The sequence below is a fragment of the Manacus candei genome, unplaced genomic scaffold (genome assembly GCF_025592945.1).
Source record: "Manacus candei isolate 608988 ecotype Guabito, Panama unplaced genomic scaffold, ASM2559294v1 h1tg000053l, whole genome shotgun sequence".
Taxonomy (NCBI): domain Eukaryota; kingdom Metazoa; phylum Chordata; class Aves; order Passeriformes; family Pipridae; genus Manacus; species Manacus candei.
The window spans coordinates 2295287-2320978 of record NW_026138101.1 but is presented as its reverse complement, the minus strand read 5'-3'; the positions used below and the strand labels follow the sequence as shown (position 1 = coordinate 2320978).

Here is a 25692-nt window from a genome sequence, read left to right as displayed (position 1 = left end):
CGGCCGGGGCCCGGCGCGGGGTCTGATTGGCCGGTTCGAAAGGCGGGCGGCGCGCGGCGGGGCCGGGACCGGCAGGGCGGGAGCGCTGAGGGGCGGCCGCGTTGGGCCGCTCGGTTCCGCTGCTCCGCTCGTCCCGGGACCCTCTGCGCGCCCGTGCCCGCTCTCTGAGGGCACTTATCGGACCGGACAGGCAGGAACAGCCTTGGGTGAGACCCAACGCCCCGTCCCTCGACTCGCACCAGGCCTCGGGCACGGAGGGGAACGGGAGTGAGGGCGCTTGGTTTGCTCAGAGGGGGAACTCATCGCGGTTTGCAGCTTCCTCGTGAGGGGCAGAGGAGGGGCAGGCACTGATCTCTGCCCTGTGGGGACCAGTGACAGACCCGAGGGAATGGCTGGAGCTGTGTCGGGAGAAGTTTAGGTTGGATATAAGGAAAGGTTCTTCCCCCAGAGGGTGGTCGGGCGCTGAACAGGCTCCCCGGGGCAGTGGGCACAGCACCAACCCTGACAGAGCTCAAGGGGAGCTTGGACAACGCTCTCGGGCACTTGGTACCAGTTGGACTCGGTGAGCTTTGTGGGTCCTTTCCAACTCGGAATATTCTATGCTTCAGTGATTCTAGGAAGGTTATTGCAGAAGGGTTTTAACTCGCTGTTGTTGGTGTCTAAGTCTCTGGTAGTGCCACGTTTAGGACTGACACCAACGTGTTGCCAGCCGTGCCGAGGTGCAGCTTTGAGCACCTTCAAAGGGAGCGAATCCCCCGAGCCTGCCCGTGCCTTGGTCTGAACTTCCTTGACCTTTCAGCTTTTCCAGGTGGCTCCATCATGGATGAAACTGTGGCTGAGTATATCCGCAGGACTGTGCTAAAAATCCCGCGGGATGAAATCAAGATGATGCTGCAGAAATGGGACTTTCTCTCTGAGGCACAGCTGCAGACTGTCAACTTCCATCAGATAAAGGACAACATTTCTCAAGAAGTTGTTCAACTCTGTGAGGTAAATCCTCTCCTTTGGGGACTGTCAGTGACAGACAGGATGCATATTGAAGCACCATCAAAAAAAATTAATCTTTGGCCCTAAAACTGCATCAAATGGCAGTTTGTAGTCTGTAAAATGCAAACCTGAACTGGTAATGTCATCAGTTTTGTCTGGTTTATAGGAGTGTAGAACTGCCCCATTCTAAGTATGAAAATACATGTTTTGAGCTCTAAATTACACAAGTTAGATAAAAGCTCAGTATGTTGCATCTTTAAAAAATGTGGGTGTTTCTAAATTGTAAAATAAAGGCTCGTTGCACAGGCCTGATTTAAATCTGTTTTGTATGGGTAATGACAGCAGTAGTTTATATCTTTTAGACTTTTCAGATTTGTTTGGAAAATTTCCTTGGCTAGAATTACTTCCATTCAGTGTACTATAAGCAAAAAAAAAATTATCTGATCTAACTCTGATTTTGGTGCACCAAGAATCTTTATATATACCAGGAGTCTTTATATATAATATCATAACTCAGATACAGTTATTACTGATATCTCTTGAATTCTATAGCTTTTTGTGTCCTTCCCTTTGAATTTCATCCTCAAAGGTTAATTACTTGGAGTGTAGATCAAACTAAAGGAAAGAAGCCATTAAGTTATTCTCCTGAGATAGCACATGTCATATTTTAAAATAGCATTTGTTTCTGAAACATTTGTATCTGTAACAAGTTGTGTCACAAAGTTTCTTAAAAATCTTTTCACGCTGTAAAGCTTAAATAAGGAGAAACCGAGTGTGTTAAAATTCAGTGAAATACTAGTCAGTGTTGCATCATGTCACAAATGCCCATTAATTATTTTTTTAATTGCTTGTACATCATACCATGTTCTTGCTGCTTCTGCAGAGGAACACTTTAACCCTGCTGGAACAGTTTTCATTATTGATTTCTCAAAACTCTGTTGTGTGCACCCTGGGACCAGGTGTGGTGTCTTTGAGGAGAGTGTACGAGCTGGGGGCTCCAGTGCAATGTGATTTAAACTACCAATACTGAGAGTTTTCACATGCTAAGCAGTGGGATTGAGCATTCTGGACCTGCAGTTCACTGTGCACTGTTGTTCTTTCTAGGAAAATTCTGCAGACATAAAGCAAGCAGCTGTTCTAGACATAATTTGTAAGTAAAAAATTAATTAAAATAGCTTTTTTTTTTTTTAGTAACTTGATAATGCCCCTAATTACATAGTGATTACTGGGGGGCAGTACAGATGCACTTGGTGTAAGCAGATCACATTTTAGATCAATCTTATTGGAGGTGACCTTGCTTAACAAAAGCTCAAAATCAACAAAAGCATTTTTGCTTCTTCTGAGGTCTCAATAGATGTGAACTGTTGTAACCCACATCCAGCACCCAGTTATAAATGCAGAGATACAGGTTTATCTCTAGTGTGCACCAGACCCCAAAGCCAGTAATTCCATGCCCCTACAGGAAATGACAAAGGCAAAACTATCAGCAGATACTCCAACTGGAACTCTTCACTCCAGTATTAATTCACAACTTGTTTATATAATAGTTTAAATCTCAGGGTTTCTTTTAACATTCTACACATCTTACATTTGAGTTTGGTCACTTTGGGTGAAACCCTTCCTTAAACATTGACCCTCAGGGATGCCCTTTGTTGGCTGCTCACTGAGTTACAAAAGAACTTCCCATCTCTTTTAATAAAAAAACTGTTTTAATGTTTGCTGTGAATGGTAATTTAAGAATGCTGAATAAATTATATTGCATTATCAGAAGTAATCTTTTTTAAAGTAACCTGCCTGTAAGAGTATTGTAAAATTCTTTGTTCCTCCAATTACTTTTTGACAATACATTATGTTATTGAGCAATTCCTATCTTTCTTAGACAACCACATCTACCAAAACAAAAGAATGTGGAGTGTTTACCAGATGAGAAAAACAGGTAAAATCTCTTTCCTTGCTTCCTTTCCTTCCTTCCCACAGTTCTCAGCAACTTAGTGCTGTGCTGCCTCGTATCCTACATTTTAAATATAAATATAGTCTCGTATGGATTTCTTCTGTAGAGATATTTTGAACATTTTACTGCAGTCTAGTATGGATTTTTCAATGGAGATATCTTTAATGTTTTTAGAATACTTTCTGTTAACTTCTCAAGCAATTATTAGAAATTAGTGACTACTAATTAAATATTAACGTTTTCTCTATATAGCAATAATGAAGGTCAGACTTAACCCACATTTCGTATAAGGTTATGCAACTTCAGCTTTTTCTGCTTCATTTTCTTTCAGCAAAACTAAAAACATCTCTGAACTAGTTCTTTTACAGACAATTCTTACTTCTGGGTTGACTTTTTTCCTTATTTAACAGGAGAAGAATTGGAATATTTTGACTTAACAGATTTCAAAAAGAAATTTAAAAAGAGACTTCGTTCAGCCTTGAAAAATGTAAGAATAAATCCATTTTAAGTTTTGTTACACAGCTCTGGTGTCACTAGGTTGTTTTCATAACCTTTCCTCACAGTTTGTGTCGAAAATTAAGTAGAATTATTCATTTGGGAATGATAGGAACTGCATGTGAAATAGGAAAAATGTATTGCCTATCTGTTCTAGCAACTTCACAATTATGCTGGAGGGAAATAAAATGTGAGTTTGTCTTAAAATGGGCCTGACTTCAAGGAAAGCAGCATGGTGGTGTCTTCTCATCAAATCTTTGTTGTATTTGAGTGCTCAGGTTGCCTCAGTAAGTTGATATTTCTTTGCCTGTTACTCAGTAACAACACACAATAAAAATCTTATCAAACAGCATAGAGGGAGTTTGAAGTAGCCATTAAGCAGGACAAAAGAGTTCAGTTATAATTTAGATTAGTAACAACATTGTGTTCATTTCCTTTTAGTTATGGTTTTGAAATGGCATTTTGTGATGGCTGTGAGAACTTGGCTCTGGAATTTCTGTACAAAATGACTGAAAAAACACTGTTAACAGCAAGAAGCAGTTTCTAGACTGCAGAAATGAGCATGCTAAGGACAAAATTGGAAGGGAATACTCTCATTTCACTTTTTTACTAAGCAATTTGCAGAAGCCTTTTCTTCCTTTGGTTCACAGGTTTTATTTAGGCAAGGTAATAGAAAATGCCTCTGGCTAATTCCCTGTGACACTCCCTGACACCCAGTGCATGGCCACTGACAACAAACACAAATCAGGCCAATCATCTGCAGTTCACATCACTCTCTCATAAGAAAAGCTTGCAATATTTTTGTTTTTCAAAAAGAAAGTTTCTCAAAACCCTCGAGAGGTATTGTTGGCCCAGCAATTTCAACATCATCAACTGTTTCCCTAGTTGTGCCTCAGTCAAAAAGTGAGTTGTTGTTTGGTTTGTTTGTTTTTAAAGGAAGTTTTTCCACTCCAAAGTCACCCAGATTGAGTCAAGGTAAAAAGAAGTAAACAAGGAGCATATCCACGAGAATAGGAAAGGGAATCTTCAGACTTTTGATTGTGTATTCTTGAGCAGTGATAAATATTATACTGGGGTCTAAAATCACAAACTGATCAACAGTTTAGTTTCTCCAAAAATGGACATATTGGAATTATTGCCACTAACCCTCCATCTAAGCAGACATCTTTGTATGTTGTTATTTTCCCAAAGGAGAAATCAAGGTTTTTGTAATAAGCTGGTTTTATTTTCACCCTTCACAAGAAAATATATATTGACAGGAAGAAAAGTAATATTAGAGTTCAAAAGATGATGCTTCTTTTTATCCCAGTTTGCGAGGTTATTGTTTTTCAGTGGAGATTTGATTCAAATACAGCCCTGACCACACTTGGTGGGTTTTGTTTCTTATTCAAGCAGAGGTGTACTAAATGATATTTGGGGTCCAGAGAGAAGAAAATCTTTATGGTGTTGGTAAAGCAAAGCTTTTCTTTTTCTCTCAGGTCACCATCACCTTCAGGGAATATGAGGATAATGCCATCTGGATTAGGGTTGCCTGGGGAACCCCCTACAGACAGCCCAACCAGTACAAGCCCAGCTATGTCGTGTACCATTCCCAGACTCCCTACGTCTTCATCTCGGCCTCGGTGCTCAAGAGCAACTTGCCTCTGCTCTGCCAGGTACACAATAAAGCTGCTCAGCCCCTGACTTCACCACAGTCATGGACAGCTGGGATTCTGTTAGCTTTCAAGAGGATGGGTACAGATTCCTCACTTAACAGAATTTACTAAATTACTTCTTTTTTGGTTTTGCTCCCTCGTGATAAAAATGGGGCAAAAGCCAAATCTTTGGATCGGTGCATCATGAATAAATTCAGTTCACTAAGTTTTTTACTGATCCTAAATTCCTTAGCAAAGTGCAAGGCAGTATTTGATTAAATTGTCTCATAGAAGTTGAAGAATATTACATCAACAGGGTTAAGTTGAAGAACTAAACACCTGAGCTTATCAGGGAATGCTCTTCATTAGTTTTAAAACACCTTTTCTGTTAACTTGTGATCAGTGTTGGTAGTCTTTTTTTTTTTTCTCTATTTAGCAAACTTCTGCAGTAGTAATTTAAATATTTTATTATTCTCTTTGTTTATTTTTCATTTGATAAGGCTATGGGGTTTATCTTGTTAATCCTGTGAATGCTTTTAAATATTAACCTGAGCTTAATAACAGTCTATGCAACATTTTTGCAGATATGAGAATCCTGCTGGTTAAAGGGCAGTTGCTTGAAACAAAAACATCACAATGTCTAGAAATACTATATTTTTGACATGTTATAAGCACAGTGGTGATTAAGAATGATGTTAAAACAATTTCAATTTTTATTTAAAGGCCCTGATTGTTGCTTCCAATTACCATGAGATCCGTGAAATGGAGCTTCGAAGTCATTCTTTAAACTCCCTTAAAGATATTGTGTTTAAGAGATATAGCCAGGTGAGCCACTTCACAAGTAAACCCTAAGATAAGTCTTGCTTTTTGTTTCAGGCCTAGTTCTCACCCCTTAGAAGGGGGGAAAATTCACCTTTTCCAAGAGACCATCAAGTTAAAATAATATTGAACTACTGAGGTGGACAGCCTTTCTTGAAGGTAAAATTACAATGGGGATGTGATCACTTGGTATCCCACCTGCTCTTTATTATTTTTTATTCCTGATGGCTAAACTCAGGCTAAAAATTACATGAGCAATTCAGTTCTAGGATTTTTTTTAGCACCATTCCCAAGGCTTCTGAGAGCCATAAGTTGAAGGCTGTTAAAATGGGTACTTAGTCTGCTTGTCCATGTAAAACTTTTAAATAGGGAAGTGTTAACAAATATCATAGGACAGGCATTTTTTTTTCCTCAAAATTAGGTTGGCTTTCTGACTTCTAGTACTGGTCAAAAATTGGAAGAATACTCACTTTGAGAATGAGAAGTAAAAAGAAATCTCTAAAGTTCTTTTCAGCTACAGCTTCTAAAAGTGGAAGTGAACTAAAATATTTTTTTTTTTATCTCTCTCCATTTAGAACTTCCCAACTTATTGTCCAAAACCTCTACAAGGAAAGACTGTAGAACCAGAAAGTGGTATGTATATTTGAAATGTCATTACTGCTGGCTTGGGAAATGAGATTCATAATAGGAAGTTTACATATGTTACATTCCCACTACATTATCCATTCCTTGTTCAATGCCCAGTATCTCACATTAGCTTGTGTTTTTCTCTTGGTAAGCACTGAAAATGTTAAGTGATAGAAACAACTACCTTATGACAAAAAGATGGTGATGAATTTGTTAAAATTATTATTTTCCAATTTTCACTGGAATAATCTGATCAGAAGAACAGTATTGCAGCAGCTGCCAAAGTTGTCTTTCTGTTTTCTCTTCCCTACTCTTTTGCCCTGCAGTGGATTTAAGGATAATTCATGAAAACAAAAGTGAGAAAGAAAGAATCCAGAGAGTGAACCAGGAAGTTTTTGGTAATGGTCCCCAACCAATACTCCAATTTGCACAATATAAGGTAATAAAAGCAACCACTTTGGTTTTTTCTTTATAATTTTCATGTAGTGTTAGTTAAGCTAAATTCCAAATTGAAGAAATACTATGCTTTTTCAAACTTTAAGGAGGACATTTTAACATAAATTAGTTAAAAGGCTCTCTAAGAAACAGAGATTTGCATTGAGATTTGGTCAGTCTTAGGTCACGTTTCAGCCTCATGAACTCAGCATTTTGACTTGTTTTTGTTATAAAGGTAGACTTGGACCAGCAGTGTGTTGGAGCAGGAGCAGTGAGGGTTATTTGAAGCACATGCAAAGCTAATTCTCTATATAACACCATAATTAACTTGAGTGATGCACAGGTTTTAGCTGATGATCAGACATATTGACAATTTTAAGAGCTACTTAATGTTTTACAATATTACTGAACAAGCTGCCTCTTCCTCTCAGCAGAAAACTGCCACGTGGTGGCACCCTCTGATTTTATTACAACATTGCTCCAGCTGCAATCACGTTCCTTACAAATGAGAAACAGCCTTATTGCACATCACATTTAAACGTTTAAATAATAACATCTGAAGGAAATGTACTCATTGCTTATAGTCCCTGGTTAAATTTTGTGTTTAACAGCTTGAGACAATGTTTAAAAGTAGTCCTGAAATGGATGTTTTGGATAAAAAAGAACCCTTCAGATGTCTGGTCAAGTTTTCCAGTCCACATCTTTTAGAATCACTGAAATCCTTGGCACCAGCAGGTAAGTGTTCCAACTGTATAAAATGGAGGGAAAATGCTGTTTAAAATTTTTTTAAATTTAAATGTCTTGCATAAGGGAGAAACCTCATAATTTGTTTAGAAACAGATAGGAGTGTAGGAGAATAAAAACGTTACCACTTCAAAAACTTATCTCTAACTATATCTTAAAATTACTAGTTTGTATATGGATACTCAAACTGTGGTTTTAGTTTTGTGGTTTAGTTTTATAACACTTGTGAAAGGTAAATAATGGTTGAGTACAGCTGTAATTATTTGTGTCTCTCTCTCCAGGTATGGCTGATGCACCACTTTCACCACTCCTTACATGTATAACACAGAAAGCTAGGAATTATTTTAGAATAAGAGAGAAAAAAGGGTTATTTCCAGACAGTTTTGTAAGCCCTTAATTTTAAACTGGTTCATAGAGAAAAATGTAATTTGTTTTTTACTGCTATTAATCTAAATCATCATAAACTTTAAAACAGACTTTAAGAAAACAACTTAGTCTTTGGTAATACCTTAAATTTTTTTCCAACTTATGGCTTCTTTGAAGGGGAAGAAGGGACTCTTGGAATATAGATTCCAGTAAGAAGCTTCCATCCAGCTTCAGGGGATATTAACTCAGTTTCAAAGACCTCACCAAGGGCAACAGCAAATAACAAATACTTAAGAAGGAAAAATCTGTCTTTGGTATTGATGTCTTATGAAACTTTATCTTGGAGGAGTACAACGAAACAGGCAATATTTTCTTTAGACTGTTCAAATCAATATTTGATCCTTCTGAAACCCTTGCATGTTGCCACTTTTCTGTGCTTGGGGACAAGGATTGCAGGATCAAGATGGCAACAGTCACTAATGCAAACAGCTTTGCATTGGAGTTCTTTGGAGCTGGGAAACATTGGGAATGTATAGATAGTTGCTGCATTGGTTTTTTGAGATGGATTTGATCCCAAGATTCAGTTCTGAGTACAAGTGTTTTCTCTTTAATGCTGTTACCTGGGCAGTTTTGTGTGTACTTTGTGTAATGTGGAATTTCCAATTCACTTTGGGTACCTCAGTGCTCAGAGGCAGCCTTATTTTGAGAGGTTGTATGGGCATGTTTTTGTTTTCAAACTGTAAATAAACGTGTAAATTAAGTCTTCTCATAAAAGTTTGTTTGGCCTGACTTAGAAATACGACTTATCATATACTGATGTTTGGTTTGTTTTTTTCTCTATAACTCACACTTTAAAAGAGGTTAGTTTAGGACTATCTGCTAGTGATGTGGTTTTTAGGAATTCCACCTGATTTAAATCTTAGTTTGACAAAATCCTTCATGTTAGGATTCTGAAAGAATTCCAGGTTTTGTGATGGACATTGAGTTGGCTCTTACACATCTCACTCACCCTCACAGAGCCTTCCAGGATTCAAGTCCATTAAGATTCCAGTGTGCATTTCACTCTCTGCTACTTGTTCTTCCTAATGCTCTCTCCCAAATAACTTAAATGCCTGAGATGACAATGATTTACCATAAAGGTAAAGGTCCCAAATGCTCTAAAACACTGTGAGTGCCTGGCCTACTGCCTGTGCTTGCCTCTTGTTTCTGGGAAAGGCAGGCTCCATCCCCTTTTTAACAACCAAAACATTGGTATCTCTGATTTTCAGGGATATGTTTCATCTCTAACTTCCTGTAAGCAGGGCTATTGCAGGAACTATGCAGCACTTCCAGGCAAGCAGGTGTGTATTTATTAATTTGTCAGAAAACACATCTGCAACTCCTGGGTTCCTTCTTGCTGAGCAAGTGTCCCCATGGAGAAGGTAAAGCAAGGGGGGAATGTGGAGACCAAACTTGTCTTCCTCGCTCCAGCTGGTCTCTTCCATTAAGTTGGAAGTTTGGGGTTGGACTAGATGACCTCTGTTCTGTGATAATCCACATGCAGCTGTGGGGCCAGGGGCTGGGGGATGGACACACAGCCTGGGAGCCCTGTGTATGGCATAACCCTTCCCCAAAAAATGGTGCAGGCATTGTCCTTTAACTTGACAAATTATAGGGGAAAAACCAGAGTGTTGTGTCATTGGTTCCAACATCAGTGAATCACAGAATACTCTGACTAGGAGGGGGAGCCACAAGGATCAAAGTCCAACTCCTGGCCCTGCACAGGACAGCCCCAAGAATCCCACCATGTGCCTCAGAGCATTGTCCAAGCTCTCCTTGAACTCTGTCAGCCTTGGTGCTGTGCCCACTGCCTGGGGAGCCTGTTCAGTGCCCGACCGCCCTCTGGGGGAAGAACGTTTCTCTAATAGCCACCTAAACCTCCCCTGACACAACTCCCGGACATTCGCCAGAGAGGAGATCGGTGCCTGCCCCTCCGCTTCCCGGTGCAACCCAATACCCGCAGCCCCTCCGTTCCGAGGGTCGGCACGCGCGTTTTTCCACGTGTCTCCCCGTTTTCCATGTGTGTGTGTCTCCCTGTTTTCCATGTGTGTGTGTCTCCCTGTTTTCCATGTGTGTGTGTCTCCCTGTTTTCCATGTGTGTGTCTCCCTGTTTTCCACGTGTCTCCCTGTTTTCCATGTGTGTGTCTCCCTGTTTTCCGTGTGTCTCCCGGTGTTCCCGGTCCGCAGCTCGGGCTGTTTTTCCCTCGGGCCCCCCTCGCATTGCCAGCGGTCGCCGCTAGGTGGCGCTGAGAGCGGGGGGCGGGGCCTCGACACGTGCCTCATGAATATTCGCCATCGGCGGCGCCGATTGGCCGCGGGCCCCGGAAGGGGCGCGGGGGGCCGAGCAGTGACAGCAACATGGCGGCGGCGGCGGCCGGGCGGCGTGGCGGGGGCTTGGGGCGGCCCCCCGCGCCCGGGCGGGACGGGCCGCCCGCCGCCGAGCTGGTGCGGCCCTCGGTCACCGAGCTGTCCCAAGTGCGGACCAACATCCTGTGCACCGTGCCCGGCTGCGGGAAGGTGCTGCCCAACAGTCCGGCCCTCAACATGCACCTCAGCAAGGCGCACCCGCTGCAGGTACCGCCGGGAGGCCGCGCCGGCCCCGCCGCCCCCGCCCGCTCGTCCCGCGGGGCCGCCCCTCGGCCTGGCTGCGGGGCTCCCTCAGCGCCGGGGGCGGCCCCAGGGCCTGCGGCCGGCCCGGGTGCGGGTCCGGGGGGCGGCTGCGGCGGTGGCTGTGCCGGGGTTTGGTTCGCAGTGAGACTCGGGGGGGGTGTGATTCCCCACCCTGAGGAGAATTGGGATTCTCTGGAGAGAATCTGAGAGAACTGAGATTGTTCAGCCTGGAAAACAGGAGGGTTCGTGGTGACCTAATTGGGCCTTCCAGTACCTGGAGGGAACTTAGAGGAAAGATGGGGCACGACTGTTTACAGGAGCGTGGAGTGACAGGACGAGGGGAGTGGGTTCAAACTTAAAGAGAGTAGGTTTAGATTAAATATCAGGAAAAAATCCTTCCCTGTGAGGGTGGAGAGGCCCTGGCACAGGTTGCCCAGAGAAGCTGTGGCTGCCCCATCCCTGGAAGTGTCCAAGGCCAGGTTGGACGGGGCTTGGAGCAACCTGGGCCAGTGGAAGGTGTCCCTGCCCATGGCTGGGGTGGAATGAGATGGGCTTTGAGGTCTGTTCCAAACCAAACCATTCTATGATTCCAAACGGGAATAACAAAGTGTTTCTTCTTGTCTCTTGTTTAAATCTCCCTGTGGGAAAGGCCCCTGCAGGGGTGAGTGTGTGCACAGGCTGACCAGTCATGTTGAGGATTCCTCTAAAAATAACGAATTTTAAGCATTTCTATAAACGTACCCCAGGCAGTCAAAAGTTCTTTGGGGCTCAGCTTCTGTTGTTTCACTTGCTTATCCCTTATCTTTCTGCAGTAAGACTTTACAGCACCACTTGTGAGGTGCTGTGCAAACAGGCAGCATTTCCTACCCTTATCAGCTGTCAATCTGCCTTCATCCCAGCGCCAAGAGCTCTTAGGTGGAGTTTTTGTTTGTTTTTTTTTTTTTAAATATAGCTGAGTCAAAAAAAAAAAAAAAAACCAAACAGATGGATGCCATTTTGGAAACAAGCCCTCATTTCCATAGTACTGCTGAGAAAACACAGCATGTGCTGGTGGGGGAGGAGAGCCACAGTTCATCAGGCACACATCTCAGTGTGGCCCTTCCAGAAAGATATCCTTGCTCTTCCCAAAAATCATAGTGCCAAGCGTGCCAGGACAAATACTATTCCTGGAAAACTGGGTTCTGAGAGTGCAGCCTCAGCAGCCACACAATAAACACCTTTGTTGTGTGAAATGGTTAATTCAAGAGTCAAGTGTGGGTTCCACGTGCTCGTTGGTGATGAACAAAAGGGAGCAGTGTTCGGTGCACTTGCTGTCTGCTATCTCTGGGATGTTTTCATTTCGTTTGCTGACACGCACTGACAACTTCTAGTGTGGGTTGTGTGTTAGATCTCACGTGCTGGTGTGAGGGGAGGTACAGCAGGAGTTGAAAGTGTTCTCTGAGGTCAGCAGAGGCATTTTGGTTGTGAGCTGATGCTCTGGGAGTGCAGTGCAGCTGGTGGGTTACATAACCCAGGGTATGACGGGTGAGGAGATGCTGCTTTCTCACCCAGCCTCTGTTAACCAGCTCCTGTGCCTTGTGGAATTATAGCCTGCTTCAAACACCTAATTACTGGATCTTGGGGTAGCTTGGAATAAATACTGAAATGTGGATGGATGCAGATTCACAGGAACTTCTTGACTTGTTCCCAGGGCATTGTAATTAAGAGTAAAAATGTTGTTGAGGCTTAAGGGAGGCTAAATATTTTAGTATTGGTATTTCCTTTTAAGAGAGAACTGATTCCCCAGACAAAAAGAATTCAGTAGATTGCATTTGTTAGTGAGACGTGAAATTAGTGAAGAGGCAAGTTGGCAAATGAGAGGCTAAGAAGCTCTTGGGGAAGGAGAGAAGGTGGTACTGCTGAGGAGAAGGGAGGCTGACTTGGTTAATTTTCATGAATAAAAGCAGCACCAGTAGGACTTTTTTGATACCAAAACCCATGAGGGATTGCCATGGCAGAGGAAGGACATTTATGTAGGAAGGTAACATTATCCTGTAAAAACAGAGTCAAGTGCAGCAGTACAAGGTTATAGTCTTATGAGGTGATAACAAACAAGTTGATTATTTCTGTTACACACCAGGACTAACTTTTGGTGGGGAACACTGGCAAAAGCAGTTTGGTCCTACAAGGATGAGCATTTGGGGTAATGCTGCTGTGAGAAGGGCAGTCCTAAAATATCGCAGAAGGATGTTCTCTGTCGGTGCTGTAGGGTAAAAATCTGATTTAAATATGTCAAAATGAACCCAGAAGAGCTGTAGAAAAGAACTACTAAGGATGATGAATGGCAAGTGTGTCTGACAAAGGGGAATTGGAAGAATTTGGCTTGTTTGGCCTAACAAAGAAGATATGATGAATTGTTGATATATAAGTTTCTATTTTCTAGTTCCTTGGCTTAATTAAGCCAATAATAAAAAAATGAGAGCACTGGGTATAAAATGACTCAATATCTTAGACTTGAATTTTTCATTTTAATTTGTTGGTCTTTTGTCTGTACTATTTTGTGGGGAGAAGGGGAAGACTTCTGTGTAGTTTAAATGAAGCTGGAAGAGTTCATGTGAAGGTAAGGATTCTGTGGATTCCTGGGATAGCAGGAAGGCTGTAGTCAGTGGTGAACTGGAAAGAGTAGCATACCCTTGGGGTAGGTTACCCACTACTGCACTGCCACAATAGTTTTTATAATAAAAATAAATGCACTTCTCTCCATGTCCTATTTAGTAAAGAAATACAGGAGCTTCTGCTGCAAAAAAATATGTTTTAAATAGTTGGTTACAGTCTACTGCAACATGATTTTAAATGCATCTTATGGAGTAAGCCTTGCTGTGGCAGGAAGGCAAGATGTTTCTGAGTTCAACTTGGCTAAGTCGGTGGCCAGGATTGTTAATTCCCATTTTTTGTGGTGTTGCCACAAGCCATGTCAGCATTCCTTACAGTGCAAGTGCCTGCACTGGGAGGAGTTAATTGAACATGTATCTGCTGATAATTGTGGTGAGTGGATATTGTAGAAATGTGGAACATAAAATCAGATATGCAAGGAAGGGACTTGTGAGAATGTCTGAAATATGACTGGCCAGGTGGGGTTTGAGAAGGTGCAAGATTAATCATCAGAAGGATTTGGAAGAGGTGAAAACAAGATTACTGTGCATATAGGGTTTCTTATGTATGTAGAGTATCTCTCAACTTGCCACCACAAATTCGTTGTGGTCTATGCCACCAAAGTCTGTGCTCCAGCTGTTAAAAAAGCATCTCACTGATGTTCATAAAGCTTTTAAACACTTGTTATTCTATACCTTGATATTTCAGTAGTTTTAAATAACCTGGTTGTGGTTTACCTGTTCAGTGCCTGCACGTTTCCCATATTACCCTGTCATTTGTTGGGTTGTGGCATTAAATATAACACACTTAATAACTTTTTACTTAGGAATAAGTAACTCCAATTGCCATTTAGTGTATTGATTTCATCTGCAGTGGGAGAGGCCAAACATAGCTTTGACTTAAAAGCAAATCTTTTTTTTTCTCCTCAAGACTTCAAGACTGACTTCGAATCAAAATGTTTCTGGGTAAACTCAGGGTTAAAAAGTATAATTGGGGCTGGAACAACTAGATTTGTTTGAGTCATGTTCCTGTTTTGGGCAGTGGCTGTAGGAGGTACAACAACAATCACAGTGATGATTCAGCAGAGATAAAACAGGCCTGTTTATGAATGGGCTGTCCATGGGGAAAACTGCTGTACATAAAGATGCTTAGAAGGTTAAAATGTTACATGGTTAAAATGTGACATGAAAACTCCCTTTCTAGAGGCTTATTCCAGGTTTTCATGATGAAATGGCAGCTGATTATTTTGGGCGAGAGGCTTCTTTGAGTATGGTCTGTCACTAACAAAAATGAACGTGCAGCAGTGTCAGCAGGTAGCAATGTTGGGTGTGTGGAAACATAACTGAAATACTGCTTGAAGGGATTACATTTTACACAGAGTGCCTTGGCTTGAGAGGTGATTTGAGGGAAAACAAAATAATCTTTGAAATATCCCCCTCCTCAGCTTTCGGAGGAGCTCAGAACAGAGTTGTTGGGTTCTGATTAGCTCTGATGGGGGGGTGAGCAGTGACCCCCTTTGTGTCCTGGCAGCTGAGCTACAGCCTTGGTTTGCTTCCCATGGCAGGACTGTTGTGCTCTGGGGGTTCTCCAAGTTCGGTGTAACCTGTGTAAACGCAACAAAGCTGCAGATCTGCCCAAGGAGGTGTTTGGGGAGTGACCTTGCACTGCCTGTGCTCACTGCCACTGTCCTGCTAAGGGAAATCAGGTGCAGAGTTCAAACAGGGCACGGTCTGGTAGAGTCTTCCCTGAATAATCATCTTGGGGATGCCATCATGGACTACTGTAACTGGCTCTGGGCATTTGGTTGGCCTCCTGTTCAGTCTTGAGATGTGAGGAGACTCACAGCTACTCTGAGCATCAGATTTTTAATAGTTCACTTTTAATTTTTTGCTTAGACGCAGATACCTGATGCTTCCCCTGAGACTCTTTCAGAAAGGATATGTCTAGAGGTACACACCTTGTCTGGTTTCCACAGCTGTGTCCTCAGTAGCAAGAGGTTCTATGTGGTTGAACAGTCTGGACAATCCCACTAATGTCTCCTGTTTATATGTATTTTTGAGGTCCTCTGAGCAAGTTATGTTGCTTTCTTCTGTTGTGTGCCTGTGAGGGTCAGTGAGACAGATCTCATGGAAAGTCCAGGTGGAGTGGTCCCTTAGTGTTTGGAGGTTCAGAGTTTGCATACCAGTTGTTCCATAGGTGTGAGATTTGGTTTATGATGTAAATTAAATGGCAGAGCATACTTGGCATTTTTCATTTCATTACATGTAAACTCTGAGTAGTGGCAACAGAATTCCAGCATCACAGAAGTGTTGTGTTACACAGTGGAGCCTCAAGTACTAACAAGTAAAACCCATGGAATCAGCAGTCTAGTGTATTATCTGTATGGAAAACTTTTTTTGGATCAAAAAAGTACAAAATGTGGATTTAATTAGCCTGGAGCAGTGAGTATCCTGGTAAAAGTGAGTAGTACAGTACCACTACTCCATAGAGCTTGTTGTAATTGCACTTGGTACTTTTGATGGGATATTTGCAAAGTGGCATCCACGGGGGGAAAAGCTCCATGTGAACTTTCAAATAGCTTAGGAAAGTGCCTCCAACTCATTGAGGTGTGTGAACTCAGCCAGAGTTGATGTGTATTCTGAATATAGTCTTTAAAATGCAAACCCGTGGAATCGTCAACTTCTCACCTGGTTCTTTTTCAGGATGGAAAACTTAATGCACCAATAAGGAAGGGGTTGAAAACTTCACAGAAATTCTACTGCTGTCCTATTGAAGGCTGCCCTAGAGGACCAAACAGACCATTTTCCCAATTTTCTCTTGTAAAACAGGTATTCCTGTTTCCTGAAGTATTTTCACACTGGTTTAGTCCTGACTGTCTCTACTCTGCTTTTGCACTCAGATATCATCAAAGCTTCTCAGCAGAAGTTAAAGAACTGTAGGCAGAAACTCCAATGTGCATGTGGTTAATGAATTTGCCTGTTTGCATGTTGATATTAGAGGACTTGAACCTTTTGATCAGGCAGATGCCAGTATGTTCTGCTGAAGTGGAAGACAGCCCTTCTCCACAAATTAGATGGAGAAAGATCAAAGGAGGGGGGGAAGAATCACAGTAGCAACCAATAATGGTTTAAAATGTGGCTGATGCTTTTAACTGCTTTTTCAAGTGGTCGAGAAGGGAGAGTTTCTCTCTGCTTTATTATCAAAATGCATTTGCTTATCAGTTACCTGTTTAAGAAAACATGTAAGACTTGTTTTCTGAGTGAGTGAGCACAAAGAGCTGGTGCTGCTGGTGCTTACCAGCAATGAACTGGGGAGACTGTAGGATTGGAGTGGCTGGCACTTTGTACCATAAATGAAAAGGAAAAATCTTGGTGTTTGCTCTGGTGTTGACTTGTATGACTTGAGATTATTTGCTCAGTTGTAGATCTCCAGGAGTGTGCACATGTTGCTACACAGACTTACTGTGCTCTGTAGCAAGATTGATCTGTAGATTTATTAATCTTTTTCCATAGGAAGCTTTCAGTGGCTTTAAGACAGTTAAATATTTTTCTGTGGTTTAAGATACATCTAGCACAAGCAGATTTGCCAACTTTTAATTCTTTCTGTAGTTTTCTTTAAACTTGTAACTTATTAGTAGCAAGACTTTAAAGAAAATCGCTACTCTTCAGTGCTACTTAACTAAAAAATTGCAAATATTTATGTCTCCCCTAAACATGATTTTCTTTTTTTTTTATCTTCACTGCAGCTAATGTTTGCTTTCCCTTGTGTGTTCTAGCACTTTATGAAAATGCATGCTGAAAAGAAGCACAAATGTGATAAATGTAGTAACTCCTATGGCACAGAATGGTATTTGAAACGGCATATAGAGGTCTGTGGCAAGACTTTCCAGTGTACTTGTGGGTGCCCCTATGCCAGCAGAACAGCACTGCTGTCTCACATTTACAGGACTGGCCATGAAATCCCTGCAGAACACAGGTAAAAGTGAAGCAGTTCAGTCATGGTAACATTCATCCCCAAGTGCTGTGTCTCCCATGTGCTGCCTTTTTGTCTCCTTCCTGTTGGTTACATTGAAAATGGCTCACGTTGGCTTAGCTGGGGAGCAGTTGGCAGTTTCTTTGTTCTGGGGCTTTTAGGGGTTTGTGTTTTGTTGAAGGCAGTGGGGATTTGTGTGATCAGTAAGATCAGGTGTCCCTGTGTATAAAACAAAAAGCACTGATGACACTGCACTGCCTGGCGTGAGTGCTGATGGCTCTTGTTGCATCTGCTTTTACAGTTCCTTGAGAGGAGAGATGATTTGTGGATGTTTATAGCTGGTCACTGAGGTGTGGAATGCAGTTCAGGTTACTTTCTTTTATAGTTTAGTTGTCTTTGCAATTATTAGTGGATTCTTTTTTTACCACCTATTCTTGTATGTTTAGTTTCACAGTTGTTTTAACGTGTGCATATATTTCATAAAGGGCACTCTGCTTTCTGAGGCCTAGACTGTCTTTCTTGGAGGTTCAGCTGCTGCTAAATTAAGTTTTGAGTGAAGGAGTGCTAATTGTCTGTCCAGTTTCTAGACCTTTACCTGTACACTGATTTTAAGAGCCCTGTGCCTTCAATCCTCAGTCTGAGTTAGCATCAAAGTAACACATTAAACATCTTCAAATCAGAGTGCTTAATGTGCAAGAGGCAAGAAACCATCTAAACCTCCACCTCCATTTAGAAATAGGTCTCCATAAAAAAGGTAGCCTTTTTTCTTTTTTTTTAAATGAGTGAGGAATGACGTTTAACAAAACTGAACTTTATGGTTGTCTTCTCATGTCCACCCTCATCTGTGACTTCAGTTTGTATTTTCAATGCAGTGATGCAAAAGAATGGAAAGCAAATGTTCTGTGCTTGAAAGAAGTATAAATTATTGATCTCGTGTTCACAGGGATCCTCCCAGCAAGAAAAGGAAAATGGAAACCTCCGCCCATAATCAGCAGCTGGCAGAGAAAGCAAACGAAGCGTTCATCAGAACCCACAGTAATGCTCCTGGCACTCAGGAACTGGAGTCCTCTGAAGTGAAAGCAGTGGCCTCTCTTGAAGGCTCCCACAGCTCTAACTTCCCAAACCAAATGCAGCCCAAATGCACCCCGAAGATGCTTTTGCCCAAGCCCAAGGTGGCTTTGGTTAAAGTCCCGGTGATGCAGGTTGCTCACTTGCCTGTTTATGTGTCTGCAACAGACCCTTCTGTCAAACCTGCTGTAGTGGCTGTTGATAATCAAGGTTCAGTTGTAAGTACTGTTCATTTGTTGCCTCAGTCTATAGGAATTCTGATTCCAGCCCTGGAGGCAGAGACCCTTGTGTTTAAGGACAGTATGCCTGTGTCAAAAGTGACAAGTGCTGGTGATCGGGAGCCCGTGAGCACTGGTGTGCAAGTGGAGCTGGATAAGGTTACACCAAGTAACACAGGGCAAGAGATGGGCACTGTTTGTCACAAGAACAAAATTTCTTCCATAAATATACAGACTGACTTATCTTATATTTCACAGAACTTTGTCCCAGCTGCAGCCTGGACTCCCAACTCTTGTGTGTCCTCCTGCTCTCAGACAGATCTGTCCTTCAGTTCCCAGGTTTCCTTGCCCATCAGTGTGCAGACACAGACACTGCTGCCTGCTTCCAAACTGACTTCATCCATAGCTGCTCAGACTGATGCTTTCAGTCAGGGGTGTTTCCCAACCTGTGGCGTTTCTAGAGAGACTCAAACCAGTAGGACACAGGACTGTATTGATGGAAGAGTTCAGATGGACCAGGCTGTCATGTGCAGTGACATCTTTGACAATGTTCCTTCGTCATATAATGTTTCTACTCACATTGATCTTCCAGAAAACAATTTAATGCCTGCAAACATAGATCAAACCTTGCTGCAAAGAACTAATTGCAAGAGCCTGAATCAGGACACGGTGAAGTCTGAATCCCTGATCAGCTTCACTACACAGACTAATATACTTCCACCTCAAAATACAACAGATAATCAAACCCAGACAATGGACCTGCTAAGTGATCTGGAAAACATCTTTTCAGGAAACATGTCTGGCCAGACACTGGATAATCGTGGCCTTTTGTCTGAGACGAGTTCTAATGCTGACACACATCTGCCATCTGGTCCCTCACAGAGCACAGGGATAGACTTCGACATTGAAGAGTTCTTTTCAGCATCCAATATCCAAACTCAGACTGAAGAGAGTGAGCTTGGTACCCTAAACTCTGAGCCAGTTTTGGAGTCACTGGACATTGAAACTCAGACTGATTTCTTATTTTCTGATAGTGCCACTCAATCCTATAACTGCCGAGGCAATTCTAACTTCTTAGGTTTGGAGATGTTTGATACACAGACACAGACAGACCTGAATTTCTTTTTGGACAGTACTACCCACCTGCCTTTAGGAAGCATTCTGAAGCAGTCCAGTTTCTCCATGAGCACTGACTCATCTGATACAGAAACCCAGACAGAAGTGTACGTGGCTACTAAAACCACACCTACTCAGAATATTGAAAGCAAAGTCCAGCTCAGCAGTGCTGAGACACAGACTATGGATAGCTGCTTTGAGAACCTGGGCAGTTTATTCCTCACCAGCAATGAGACACAGACAGCAATGGATGACTTCCTTCTGGCTGACTTAGCCTGGAACACAATGGAGTCCCAGTTCAGCTCAGTGGAAACACAGACCTGTGAAGAGCTGTGCTCCTTGTTCCAGAGCTCTGACAAGCCCAGCCACTGAGTGCTACGTGATATAACTGTTCCCTGTGGTTTGAATTTAAGTTATTGGGGTGGGAGATAATGGCTTTACCAAGTGATCCACTTTGCATTATTGAATGTAGTTGTCATGAGCAGTTGACCTAAGAGACTTTTCATGCTGAAGGTACTCTCTTGAATATGTAACTTTACATAAACTATGTGTGTATAAATGGGGGGGAAGGGAGGGCGCTGTAACATGTTGATGTACATTTGAACCTTAAAAATTATGTGGTGCCTATGTTTTTTCCCCAAACTTCTTTACAAAGCTGTTACTGCTTTCATTTGAATGGAAGAACTTTTTGAAGTTGTTCTCTATCTCTCTCTCTCTATTCCTGGCTTACATGCAGGGTTCCCATGTGCTGGACCAAAACCCTGACCTGTTCAGTTGAGATGCTTCCCTGAACTTATGGGGGAGGATTCTATTTTTAGTGTAAGCTACTTCTGTTTACTTTTTTTAGTAGCTTGTATTTTAAATCCGGCATGAACATAATAAGCCGTATTGTCTTCTTTTACTTTCTGCCTTCACAGCTCTTTCTCCTGCATAAGCTGGCACTTCCCAAATACCTGTCCTACACACTAGACACATAGAGATTCTCAAATTGTTGAACATATTTATTATTAAAAATATCTAGAAAGCAGTACCTTTTTTTTTTTCTCTCCCTGAGTGGCACTGATGCCCTTTGAAGGGTAGGAAAAGAACTTGGAGGTCATAGTTCTAGGGAAAATTAGTATGTAGTCCTTTTAGCTAAGGTAATAAATGGGACTAACATTTTTAGAGTCTCCAGGGGATTTGCTTAAATTATTTCTGTCTGTAAGATACAAATGTTATAATGTGTGTGCCTCAGAGACTGGAATCATTTGTTTTTGCTGAAGTTCTCCTAGCTTTATTGAGATACAAGTTGAGAAACGTTACAGTGGTTTATACCTCTCTTACCTTAACAGAAATCTTTAAAAATGGGAAATTAAATTCCTTAAAAACACTCACTCACCTCGACTCCTGCTTTTGGACTTCCTGCTTTTGGACTTCCTGCTTCCAAAAACAACTGGAATCCATACAGCAGAGCTGGGAAATCAGCTCACAGAGGCCCTTTCAGAACAGCTCTATCTTGCTTTTGCACGTTGATTCGCAGCCCTCAGTTCCTGCAGCTTTTAGTTTCCCTGAGTGTAGTCAAATTCACACAACCCGATTTTTCAGACAAGAAACATCTGACCTCTTGGAATCTTTTTTTTTTTAATGTTTATTTTGCCCCTCCTGCCACTGTTTGTGGTGTTTTTCATTGGCGTGAGAATACGTGAGTTGTGAATGTATGTTGGAATTTGGCCTTAAGTAATTTTTATCTCTTACTATAATATCTGTGAAATGTAGGCCTCTGGTTTGGTCCTGGACAGGTTTTAGCTTCTGTAACCTTAAAGGAAGGAGAAACCTCTTCATGTCAAACTCCTGGGCCTGTAACATTTACTCCTCCATTGTCAGAGGAGAAGTGCTGGCTGTGTATTTACTGTGCAGCCCATGCAGATGGATGTCCAAGCCTTAGGTTTTGAGGACTCTCTATGCTTTGTGCTGCACATTCTCAACTCAAGGATGTGGGAGTTAAGTTACTCATCCGTTGCAGGCAGCCTGTTTTGGTTGAAAATGAGCAGTACCCTTCTTTTTTCCTATTTTTTGTCTCTTCCTAACACTCTTTAAATTGCCATAGTTAACATGCTGATATGGTGAGCATCTCGACCTTTACTGGAAATAATTTCTTTATATTAACCCTAAAACTCCCATTTTCCTCCTGAAATCCCAGCTGTGTTGCCTGTTTAATTTTTCAGCATTTCTAGGTAGGAGTTCAGACACTTCCAGTCTTTGGCTGAAGAAACTGCAGAAAGAAATCTTGAAGTTCCCCAGGAGCACAGTAATTCTGCTGTGGGGAAATTCCCCCCTGGTTTCACAGTGTCTAGAGTTCTGATCTGAAAGGTGGGATATATTAAAAAAAGGAAGACATCACTTGTAATTTTGTTTCTTCTGAAGATATGACTGTTTTATATTTACCTGCCTACTCTGAAACTGGGAAATAAGATAACAAAATTAGGTTAATTTATTCTATGTTTTTTCTAGCAATGTTGCATCTTTACATTTCAAAATGTTTTTCCTTCTCCTTTCTTCCCCTGGATGGAATACCAGAGAACACTTCTTCATACCCAGACTTCTGTGTTTCCCACAGAAATGCCTGAAAGAGAAGGTGTTACTGTGAATCTGGTTGGGGAAAAGGGTATTTTCCTCAACTGGCAGAAATGAGAAACTTCTTTACCTCTGAATGTAGAAAGTCAGTCTTTTTTTCTGCAAGAGAAGGAATTTTAGGTGCTGAAGAGCAGAATTGCTGAGGGGTTTGAGTTGTAGCCATCTGAGAGACCAGCTGGCATTTAAATTCCCTTGAAACTCATTTACAAATTAGAGTGATAATTGCCACAGTTCTTAATTCTTAACATTGGGGACCTCCAGAAAAAACCCCCACAGGTTTGTGTGGACAACCTTACAATGTAATCATTACCCAGTTATTGTACTTTGTAATTAAAAGTATTTATGAGCTTTGTGTGCTTTACTAGAACGTGCACATCAGAATTGTTTCACTCATCCGATGGGTTTAAAATAGTTTGAACTTTAATTCAGTGAACACAGTACCACAACATGAAATCATTTACTGAAAGTGCAGTACTAAGAGGTAATTAAATATGTCTGCACTGTCTTAGGGAAGTGGCTCGTTCTGACCAAAATTAACATTTTTCTTCGCAAAATTGGTTCTCTATAAATTATTCTTAGAAGTCAGAAATGGGTCTGGATCCTGTGTTGTTGGCTTAAGTTGCTCAGTTTGGATTTATTAAGTATTTTTGTGAAAATGTGGAGACTGCAACCAGACTTCACAGTGTGGTGAATCCCACAGTAAACATCAGGAAACCTGCTCTGAAATACTGTGCCTGAATATTGTGATTCCTTCACATCTGAACAAGTTCTTGAAAAAGGCTAATTTTCTGTTTTCACCATGATTTTAAAAATAAACTTCAGTCACAACTATTTCTTGGTAGAACTAAAATGATACTTATCTCCCTTTTTCTGCAGTTTGTCTCTGATTTGGTTTTCAAGGCACTGTCTTATTGTAAGTATTGGTCAGCAGTGACTCCTTTACTTGCTCTCTTCTGTATCCTCTGCTGCCACTAGAGCTGCTCTTCAGAAAGTAACATCAGATTCTCCACAGCCTTTTAGCACAATTGTGTATCTGGAAGTGATACTAATGTTACTTGTGCTTACTTTGTGCATTTTCTGCTTATTTCCATTATGCTGTGATTGCTAGATCTTGATCTGGGTGCCTGTGTAATGCTATTCTAAAACTGAATTAGTAGTTTTGTAGTTTGATTTGAGCTTTCCTTTAGTATATAAAGATTCAAACAAAGGAAACAGCAAATTTGGGACTTGCATTCTATGAGAGCATAAGCACAAACAAGCTGAAAAATGAAACATGTCTTGTTGCCTCCCATATTTGTTTGTCACAATGCTAAAAGTTTGTATGACAGTAGATGTTTTTTCTACTTGTGGCTTTATTTGCATCTATTTCTGCTAATACACTTTTAAATACTTTCTGCTGGGGGTAGGGAGGGAGTCCCCCCCAAACTCTTTGTGTTGGCCTAGAGAAATTGGTAGTTTTAAGTCAGAGTTTGCTAATGCTACACATTCTTAGCTATGCAAAGCTGCTTGTGTCTAGAAAATTTTAACTTCCAAAGCATATGAAAGCATTAAAAAAAATGTATATATACCTGCAGCTGTAAATAGCTGTAAACTAAGCCTTGTGAGACCTCATCTAGTTTTGAACAATCCAATCAGTGTCTGTAACTTAATGTATGTAACTAACTCCTCACAGATTTTTATTCCAAGGCTCGTACAGAGTCATTTTTTCTGTTGAAAACAAGAGGCTGAATTTCCCTGTTTGTCACACAGACCTTGGTTGTGTAGGGGCAGCAGAACAAAGAATGCCTTCCACTGTTCTCAGTCCTGCTCCTGCTGGCACGTGCTCACGGGCTGAATTGATTTTCTTGAGAGGCTGGGTGGAAATGTAAGTGTTGGCAGGATTGGGGTCTTAAGGGGTTAGGAGATTTTTTTTTTTAATATCCTTTCAAATATAGGGTAAGTCAATAGAACTGATACTGAATCAACTTAGGGTGCTCAACTTGCAAAAGAACATGACCCTGAAATGACAGCTCAGAGGTGAACCAAATGTACTTGCCTTTGTTGTTAAGGTTGTACAGCTTCCTTTGCTTTAATATATTTCTGACATGTGCTGGTTTTTTAAACATGATCTTAATGTACAATTTACTGTTCCAAATACATTCACACCAAAATGTTGGTAACATTCTGGGCCTTGCAAGCTTTTTTCATTCCTTTTTGGTTTAAGGTGCTGCTATGATGTGTCCTGGTAGAATGGACCTCCTGTGAAGGGGCTGCATTTAGTAATTATGAACACTAAGAGGATGTTCAATGGTAGCAAACTTCAGTGCGAGGTGCAAACACACATCCTCTGTTTGTTTTGTTATTTTTAAGAGTTGATGTGATTTTCGAGGTGTGCTGGAAGGACTTGCTGCTTAGGGCACGACTGAATTCTCCTGTTTAAAATGCCATTGCTATGCAATGAACAGAACCCAGCCCTGAGCTCTGCAGTGGGGTTGGAGTTTGTGTGAGGGAATGTTTGTGTTTGTGTGAGGGAACGTTTGGGTTCCTGTGTGTGGCTCCTCCACTTCCCCACAGATGTCACGGACAGCCCGGGTTGGTGAAGCTCCTGAAGGAACTGCCGAGTGGAATAACAGAAGTCCCTTTATTTGTGATCCTTTTTCATATGCTGGCTTTACAGAACCTTCAACAATATGATAGATTGACCTGTGGTGATGCAAACTGTGCATTTCACAACAGCCAGTGCTTTACAGGCCTGCTTCAAGCACCTGCATGCAGAGCTAGAGTGACAGCACTTCTATCTACAGGTACTTGCAAGTGCATCTGTGATAAAGCTAGATATGAAAGCCATATTTCTACAGCTTAAAGAATTCAACACCTGATTAGGATCTCATTGAAACTTGTGATTCTTTTGAATGGATGAGTAATAAATCTCATGGGGGAGTCCTTCCCAGAGCATGTGTGAGGTAATCTCAGCAAGGCTGAGAAATGTCCTTAAAATATTTTTCTTTTCTTCACCAGTGGGATTTTTTTATTTAGTGGACAAATTTAGTTTCCAAAGGATGTTCATGTTTAATTCTTGCTGTTTAAGCCAGTAAACTTGCAATGAGCAGACAAAATCAAGCATTCATTTCTTAGACCTATTTTACAAGTGACAATCCCAAAGAAGGAATGTTGTCCTAGTAACTGTGAAACTTTTAAGTATATTATTGCATGCAGAGAAAACCTTGTGCCAAAATACTGTTTCATATTTCCCTCTGTTGGAAACTGAAGTGTTACACAAAGCTACGAGTAAGTTATTCACGAGTATTGAAACGTTTTGTTCACAAATGAAGCACTTATTTAGTCCTGTAAATTATACATATTTTGGAATAAAGTTAACTTCAATCAA

The 25692-nt window shown here is 41.5% G+C and overlaps 2 protein-coding genes across 3 annotated transcripts; both read left to right on the top strand.

The window, feature by feature from the left end:
• Positions 1–7: 7 nt before the first annotated feature.
• On the top strand, positions 8–8821 carry CENPN (centromere protein N). The gene is made up of 11 exons (XM_051801811.1): positions 8–206; positions 800–990; positions 2092–2137; positions 2867–2923; positions 3349–3425; positions 4912–5088; positions 5791–5892; positions 6462–6519; positions 6840–6952; positions 7560–7683; positions 7974–8821. Exons 2-11 carry the CDS (start codon positions 820–822, stop codon positions 8087–8089), a joined length of 1041 nt encoding a protein of 346 aa, XP_051657771.1. The 5' UTR covers positions 8–206; positions 800–819; the 3' UTR covers positions 8090–8821.
• A 1623-nt stretch (positions 8822–10444) lies between these two features.
• On the top strand, positions 10445–25692 carry ATMIN (ATM interactor). 2 transcript variants are annotated; one of them, XR_007906941.1, is made up of 5 exons: positions 10445–10671; positions 16041–16166; positions 17114–17313; positions 18254–20225; positions 20449–25692. XR_007906941.1 is itself a non-coding variant. In XM_051801739.1 (4 exons), exons 1-4 carry the CDS (start codon positions 10456–10458, stop codon positions 20082–20084), a joined length of 2373 nt encoding a protein of 790 aa, XP_051657699.1. In that variant the 5' UTR covers positions 10445–10455; the 3' UTR covers positions 20085–25692. The 2 variants fall into 2 exon arrangements, 1 of the variants encoding a protein (XP_051657699.1); XM_051801739.1 differs by having other exon boundaries at positions 18254–25692.